General features: G+C 58.8%; 2 protein-coding genes across 3 annotated transcripts; one reads left to right on the forward strand and one right to left on the reverse strand.

Moving 5' to 3' along the window:
- The first annotated feature begins 346 nt into the window (after positions 1-346).
- Lin7b (lin-7 homolog B, crumbs cell polarity complex component) lies at positions 347-3,849 on the forward strand. 2 transcript variants are annotated; one of them, XR_007208402.1, is made up of 6 exons: positions 347-436; positions 800-918; positions 1,063-1,134; positions 2,171-2,380; positions 3,237-3,467; positions 3,740-3,849. XR_007208402.1 is itself a non-coding variant. In XM_048330241.1 (6 exons), exons 1-6 carry the CDS (start codon positions 400-402, stop codon positions 3,759-3,761), a joined length of 624 nt encoding a protein of 207 aa, XP_048186198.1. In that variant the 5' UTR covers positions 347-399; the 3' UTR covers positions 3,762-3,849. The 2 variants fall into 2 exon arrangements, 1 of the variants encoding a protein (XP_048186198.1); XM_048330241.1 differs by having other exon boundaries at positions 3,237-3,400.
- A 239-nt stretch (positions 3,850-4,088) lies between these two features.
- Positions 4,089-4,378, reverse strand: C20H19orf73 (chromosome 20 C19orf73 homolog). The gene is given in 2 exon segments (XM_048368956.1): positions 4,089-4,270; positions 4,273-4,378. Coding segments are annotated over 2 exon segments (288 nt in total).
- Between the last annotated feature and the right edge of the window lie 3,680 nt (positions 4,379-8,058).

Raw genomic sequence — 8,058 nt, forward strand, 5'->3', positions numbered from 1 at the left:
CCTTAGGCGATGTCCCTTTTTGCTCTCAGGAGAGGCTTCGACCTCCAAAATCCTCGACGCGCCCACACCCGTGGCCACGCGGGGATCCGCCGGGGCTACTCGCCCCACGGCCTGTTGGGCTTCCCTCCCTCCGGACCCTCATTGGCCTCCCGCCCCCAGGATCTCCTTCCACGGGCTGCGGGCTGAGTGAACCAGGTGGTAGGCGCAGAAGGGACGCAGAGACCAGAACCAAAGCTGCCCAGGGAGAGGCGGCGGCCCTGGGTCCCCGGCGGCTGGCGGCGACGTCGCGGCGGCAGAGCGGGCCCGGGGCGGCGGGGGCCCGGGGCGGAGCCTCGCTCGGATCCGCCTCCGCGCCGGTGAGGACGGGGCAGGCGGGCGGCTCGCTGCGGCGGCGCCGACATGGCTGCGCTGGTGGAGCCGCTAGGGCTGGAGCGGGGTAGGCGCGCCGGGGTCGGGGGATCTCGTCCACCCGGTCGGGCCTGCGCCCCCATCCGGGACCCCCGCCGGCCGGGCCGGGGTGGGGGGTGGGCGGCCCCGCGGGGTGGGCGGGGCGAGGAGCTCGCGGACGGGGGCGGGCGCGTGGGAGGGGCCGGGGGCGGGCAGCTCGGCCTCCCCCGGGCTGGTGGGCCGGGGTCCTGGGCGGGGCTCCGCGGAGCGGGCGGGGCGGGGGTCCAGGCCCCAAGGGCCCCCAGCGGGATGGCCGCCCTTCCCAGGCCGCTGCCCTCGCCCTTCCTCCCGGTCACCTCCTCGTATCCCCGGCATCGGTGACCGGCCCGCCCCGCCCCGCCCCGCCCCGCAGACGTGTCCCGGGCCGTGGAGCTCCTCGAGCGGCTGCAACGCAGCGGGGAGCTGCCCCCGCAGAAGCTGCAGGCGCTCCAGCGAGTCCTGCAAAGCCGCTTCTGCTCCGCCATCCGCGAGGTGAGCCCGGCCCCCGCGCCTCCCGGGAACTCCGGCCTTTGCGGGAGTTGTAGTCCCCTCTGGCTCCCAGCAGGGGCGAGAAAGACCCTGGGGTGGGGCGGGAGTCGGAGTCCGGGCCCCTGATGCTGCGGAGTCTTCCCGCAGGTGTACGAGCAGCTCTATGACACGCTGGACATCACCGGCAGTGCCGAGATCCGAGCTCACGCCACGGCCAAGGTAAGCACCTCACCCGCAGCTCTGAGAGCAGACGCCCCCGAACCGCACCGCACCTGCTAACTCAGCACCTCCAGAGGCCAGCCACTCCTGTTTCCTCCTGTATGATAGCTGCCAGATCTTCGTGCCAGCCTTATGATCATTCATTTATATTTTCCTTTAAATACTGCCCCCCCTTTTTACATTGAATAGAATGACTGTATTTGCTCACCCTCCTCCATTTGTGTTCCCCTCTCCTTTCCTGTCCCACCCCCAACGTGTTTCAGCTTTCTGGTATTCATTTTATTTAAATGGTCTGGTTGTTCAAAGAAGTTACAGCACTGGATTCCTCCTGTGAGTATACTGTCCTTTAGTCCATTTGTTTGTGTGTACATGCACATAACCCTGTATATGTCATCATGTTTAATACTGTGTTTTTAACTTCAATGTCATACAAAGGCATCTTTAGGCAACCCATGGAAGCCAGCACGGCCTGTCTCCTAGAAGGCACCCCTAGTGTGACAGGATGGAGAGTCACTAATAGGAGAGCTTGGGAGAGTTCTCTGGGCCCCTCCTGCTGCCTGGAGTCTCAGTTCTTTCCAGGCCTATTAGAAAGCCAGACTGGGAGGAACACAGTGTTCAAGATGCAAATGGAGCTAGGTGACACTTCAAGCCCTTAATCCTAGTTATTCAGGAGGCTGAGTTCTGAGGATCAGAGTTCAAAGCCAGCCAGGGCAAGAAGGTCTGTGAGACTCTTACCTCCAGTCTCCAGTTAACCACCAAAAGCCAGAAGTGGAACTGTGGCTCAAGTGGTAGACTGCCAAGCTTGAAAGAACAGCACTCAGGCCCTGAGTTCAATCCCCTGTACACACACACACACACACACACACGGAGACTTCTCCTTCACATGCCACTTCTGAGGCATGCACACGGAGGACTGGGACATAGCCACCGTACAGTGATGGTGGGCTGAGGCTGGGAGGGTTTCCGACCTCAGCCTAAACTGCTCTCATGCCCACCACAGACCGCCCCTCACATCTGGGCCCTTTCTCCCTCCCAGGCCACAGTGGCCGCCTTCACAGCCAGCGAGGGCCATGCACATCCCAGGGTAGTGGAGCTGCCCAAGACCGACGAGGGGCTGGGCTTCAACATCATGGGTGGCAAAGAGCAGAACTCACCCATCTACATCTCCCGGGTCATTCCTGGAGGCGTGGCTGATCGCCATGGAGGCCTCAAGCGCGGGGACCAGCTGCTGTCTGTGAATGGTGTGGTGAGTGGGGGCTGAGGCAGGGCTGTGGCCTAGTCCCTGCTTGTCTTGTTTATCCAACACTGGGCACTCCCTCTGTGGCCAGCTCTGCTGTGCAATGCCAAGACAAAAAGAAGCTGGCCAAGGAGCCCAAACTGGATTAGGACTAGGGAAGATTTTGCAGAAGGAAAAACATTTGGGTTGGGTGTTGGAAGGGTAAATGGGAGTTCTTCAGGCAAACAAGGTGGAATGTGATCCTGGCTGAATATATCGTTGGTAAGGGCTGCGATTCGGCACTCCTCTGAGAGGAAGAGGAAGGCTTTGGCTCTAATGGAGGTCTGGGGTATGTGGCTAATTAAGACCACTGTGGTTAGATATTTGAAGGAAGTACACTGGACAAGTCATTGGGAGGCTGGCTGAAAATTCTTCTCAGCTGGGATTTTTGTCCCCTGGGAGCTAAGCCAAAGCTTGGGGGTGCAGAAATATCTGCCTATGACTGCGGAAGATGGAGAAATTGGGGGGTGGGGTAGGCTTTGAGCTCAGGGATGAGAAGACTAGGCCTGAGCTGGCATCAGGTCTGTGGGGAACAGGAAGAAGTTAGAAGAGGAAGCAAGTGGTCTTATAGGAAGGAGAGGGCAGGGATGAGTCTGGTAGTTATGGTTATGCTCTGTGACTGGGGGTTTGGGACTACCTTGACTTGAAAACTAGAGGCTTTAGGGGGCAACTTGGGAGTTAGAAGTTAATGATTCTCCCATGAGGCCTAGGGCTCTCTAGCTCTGCCCTCCCCCCCCCTCCCCAGCAGCTCTGAGTCCTGGGTGGGGCAGGCCAGGGCAGCAGGCCCAGGCCAGCGGTCTGTGCGTGGCCCTGCCCTGCCCTGCAGAGTGTGGAGGGTGAGCAGCACGAGAAGGCCGTGGAGCTGCTGAAGGCCGCCCAGGGCTCCGTGAAGCTGGTGGTGCGCTACACCCCGCGAGTGCTGGAGGAGATGGAGGCTCGCTTCGAGAAGATGCGCTCCGCCCGCCGGCGCCAACAGCACCAGAGCTACTCGTGAGCCCATGGCCATCACACCCCTGGGGTCTCCACCGATCCCCCTAGCCCCAGACCCTCAAAGCAGGCCAGTGGTTCTTGAGACCTGGATTGCCACCCTCAGCCCCGGGCTCCTTTCCATGGCCATCCAGACCCTCCACCCCTCCCTGGCCCAGGCTTTCACCCAGAATCCCTGGGGACCCTCTAGGTCCCTCCTGCCCCTCACAGCGGGCAACTGCTCCCTCTGGAGTCCTTGCACTCACCTCCTAGTCTCCTGCCAGCCAAACCCCGATCCTGCTGTCAAGCCCCCAGACCCCTCCCCTGAGCCTGGCTCCCCTCTCTTCCTCCCTCCCCTTGCAGGTCCTTGGAGTCTCGAGGATGAAACCCCAGATCTGGACCCTTTTTCTTTCCCTCTCCCCAGTACAGTATTTGTTGCCACTGGCTCTCTATTTAAAGATCTTTGACCCTCACCGAGTGTCTGTGTATCTGTCCTGCATCCGGTGGTTACAGTGTCTTGAGGCGAGGGGGAGAGCGAGGAGCTCAGCTTCAACCCTGACCCGACCCTTTGCAGTCTAGAGGTGGAGGGGGAGGCAGGCTGCCTTCCTCGGGACCAGTCCGAGGGCGGAGGCTGGGACCCCAGGCTGCGGGGGTGGAACGAGGACAACGCCCCCTACTCTGGGGAGCGTCGGAGGGCCGAGCCCCTTCCTCCTCAGATCCGCCCGAGGAGTCCCCAGTCACGGCTGGGGCCAGTGGGCGGCCTCTGTGTGGGCGGGGCGGAGCGAACCATTAGCCTTGCCCGCCGGGGGGGGGGGGGAGCCCCGCAAGGCCGCACTACCGTCTGCGTGGGAGCCGGGGGTGGGGGAGCCGCGTGCAGTTTCCCGGGCGGGCGCTGGGTGCGGAAGGAGGTGCACTCACCCATCAGGCACTCAACCCGCCTTCCAACTAAAGCGTGTCTTTCCGGGAGCCACCCTGGCCTTAGAATCCAACCTTTATCCCCATCCCTCCGCCCTCCCGCCCTGCCCGCGTATCCCGTGCGGCGTGAGGGCCGCCACCGCGCCCCACCGCCGGAATCTGGGGTCGCGGACTCGCGTTCCACTCCGCGCGCCGCTCGCACCGCTCGCTCCAGGTGACATCATCCCCCTGCCCGGCTCCGCCTCCCGCCCCAGCCGCCGCACGCTGCGCGCCTATTGGCTGACGCACCTTGAGCCCCGCCTCCTGCTCTCCGCCCGCGCGACCCCTCCCTGCTGGTGCGGAGGCGGGGTCTAGTCGCCGGCCGGCGCCGAGGCCGCCTCCCATTGGCCACCCAGTGCCGTCTGTCAGTCTCCTGTTAAAGGGGCCAGGACCGCCTGGGAGCTGTAGGGGGGAGGGGAGGGAGGAGGAAATTTTTTTGGGGGGGAAGGTGGGATTTGGGGGGGCGCTGGTGGGCACCCCTGGATCTGGCGGCTGCGGCCTCGCGGGGGGAGGCTGGACGGTGACAGGGGCAGGGGGCTATTTTAGGGGCTAGAGGGCTGTGAGACCGTGAGGGGGAGGGGGTCCCCAGCGCCCAAGCCGGAGCCAGAGACGCTGAGCCCGCTCGAGCGGCGGAGACAGGGCTCCAGAGCCACCGATCCGGGCCCCGGCCGCCGCCAGGGGCCCCGCCCGGTCTCCCCCACCCCACCCCACGTCCCTCCTGCAGCCCAGCTCCGCCCGCAGCCGCCGCGGACCAGGTAGGTAAGAGCCCGGCCCAGTCAGCCTGGCAGCGCCCACCCCGGGGACCCCTGGGCCAGCCTCCCCCGCCTCCCGGAGATCCTGAATTCCCTTCCTCGTCCCCCGGGGACCCTGGGGCTCAGACTCTACAACCCAGCCCAGGAGGCTCAGGCGTGCCCCTTGCCCGAGTCGAGTCCTCCGCCGAACCCCCGAATCCCAGGCACACTGTCTCCTTGCGCCTCCTCCAGGGCCCAGGAGCCTGGGTCTCCCCCATCCCTGCTCAGTCCCCGGGGACCCCCGGGGAAACCTAGATCCCTCTTCCTGGGCCCAGTGCTGGGAGCTCCAGACACGGACCACGGCTCTGTGAGATTTCCCCCCGCGGCTGGCCGGCCCCCATCGCCCCCGGTCCGCACACCCGACTGTCCATCTCGAGCTTATGGTTGGAGCAGACGATCGTGTCTCGCTCCAGGCCAGTTCGCCGACCGTGCTGGACACAGGCCCGCTCTGGAGCTGTCCATGGTCGGCAGGGCACCTGGTGCAGCCGCCGCCAGGGAGGGGGCGCCGGCGGCGCTGGGGATCCCTCCCCCCAACCCCCACCCGCCGTCGCTTCTTTGACCCGGGGATACCCGGGCTACAAGGTGCTGATGGCCAGACTCGGGGCGGGTGGGGGGGGGGTTGTTCTTAGCACCCTGGCTTTTCATGACTCCAGGTGTTCCCTGAGGAGCCAGGATTTCTGAATGTTCCTGCTTAGTGCATTGTAGGGACTCAGGCACCCCGACATGCAGCTTCCATTCGGTTCAGTTTTGTTCATCTGTCTGTGGACACAGCCCTCGCTTGGGTCAGGACACAGAAATCTAGTTTCCCAGCCTTTGCTTCCTTTAGCATCTACTTTAACAAACCCTGGTGTCCCTCAGCCTCCTGGCACCCCAGCATCTGTTCTCTCAGGGACTCAGGCGCCATAACCCTTCTTTTAGCAAATTGTAATGCAATTCCTCAGCTCCTGTCCCTTTTGGAGACCTACGTGTCTTGTTCCCAGTCCTGCATTCTTTCAGGAACCCAGGAGCTCAGACCTCAGGTTCTGTACTGTCTGTCTGTCAGCCTTTACCTGGACCTTCTGCCACCAGACCGTAACAAGTTTCTAGCTCTGAGCCCCTAACCTCTTGTCTGTTACCTCTGCAAAGATCCAGGAGTCCAGGCTCTGGGTCTGTCCACCCATCCCGACCTGTATCTACCTCCTCAGCTCCCCATAGTCTCATGACTCCCATTACAATACACAGCTCACATAGCCTTGACAAACCCTTGCCTTACCCCCATGTCATCTCAGGTACTTAAGCTCCCAGAATCTCCATCTCCCCTAAGGCCTGGAGACCACCCTAAGACTTGAGGGGTTCCAGGCCCCTCATTGCCTGCCAAGTCCTGTGTCATAATGTCCCACGCTCCAGGTATACTCAAACCAGTGATCCAAACATGCATCCTTTCCTCCAGGTATGCCTGTGGGTTAGGTTAATTACGTGCTCTAGAACCCTCCCTGCATATTTCTAGTTATAAGGTGCTTTTTTACTGCTACACAGCAGTACTAGAACATGTTCAGTTGATATCTCTGTTCTATCTTCAAACAGATATGATCTAAGTTGTAAGCCAGACACTACACTGTATAAATTCTAGGCATGTCTTCTTTCCATTTACCTTTATTTTGGGGAGGGGGCGGTAGTGGTACTGAGATTTGATCTCAAGGCCTCAATCTTCTTAGGCATTCCTACCATTGAACTATATTTTGAACCCCAGTAGTTTTTGTTTTCATTCGGAGACAGAGTCTTGCTGTGTATCTCAGGTTGGCCTGAAATTCATTATGTAGGCCTCCATTTGTCTTTTCACATATCTAAATAATATCTAGAAACAAGATTCTGATCTTGCTCTCTCTTCAGGCATGTTGATGATTTCTAACAACCAGTTCTTACTTGCTCTCAGATGAATTTTCAGAGTTGTAAGTTCTGGCCATATCCTTGGCATTGTTCTAGATTCCCTTCCCTTCCAAGGGCTATTCTTTCTAATTTCCGGATTCTGGGTGCCAACTAGGCCTTCAAATTTATACTACCAACTCTGGAATTCACTTCAAGATCTTAAAGTCTGAAATAATCCTGATTGTGTTCTACATTATGTTTGCCTCCTTCCGGTTCTAGGTTTTAAGGCCCATCTATTTCCATCTTCTCTGTTTTCTCTGTGTGGCCTTGGTGTAGGACTCATTGCCTGGTGGATTGTGGGCTTTCTCCTCCATCTGCTACTTTGGCATTCTAAGTGTGTTCTAGGCTTTCTCCTCTTCTAGACTCTCAGTCTCAAGATGTTCTCATTTCCAGAACAAATCCCTTTCCTTGCCAGTTCAGTTCAATCTTTAATCTCAGTTCGTAATTCTCAGCATGCATCTTTCTGCATTTTCCTCCAGATGTTTCCAAGCTCCAGACAAACCCTTTGCCTTTACTTTTTTTTTCCCCAGCCCTGGAGCATGTTCTGAGTTCAAGAGCATACCGTTTATCTTCCAGTTCTAGCATCATTGACATACTTGATTAGAACAAGACTGTGACCCCCTGGTAGAATGCCCATGTGTGAATACCTTCATTTCTGCTAGACTCAGTTCTGGGTTGTAGCTTGTATCCCTTGATTAAACTCATTACATATTACATTTGCTATGTTCCTAAGAATGTATCATTCTACTCCCCTCTATGTTTAGGTTTCTGAGGTAATCCAGGAACTCTTTTAAGTTATTGGGTTCTTTTGGGTTCCAAACTTCAGTTCTACTTACTTGAAGATGTGGCTCTTACCCTCAGGCCTGTGGTCAATGTGGAAGCATACATCCTTTCTGAACTGTGTAGTTTCTTTGTGCCTTGGGCTTTCTAGATCCTCTGCCCAGCTATGCTGTATTCTGTCTCCTCAGTCAATCTCAGGTTCCAGAGCAACCCCCCTAAAACTCTCTCTGTGTCCTAGCTTCTGAATAAGTT

The sequence above is a fragment of the Perognathus longimembris genome, chromosome 20 (genome assembly GCF_023159225.1).
Source record: "Perognathus longimembris pacificus isolate PPM17 chromosome 20, ASM2315922v1, whole genome shotgun sequence".
Lineage (NCBI taxonomy): Eukaryota > Metazoa > Chordata > Mammalia > Rodentia > Heteromyidae > Perognathus > Perognathus longimembris.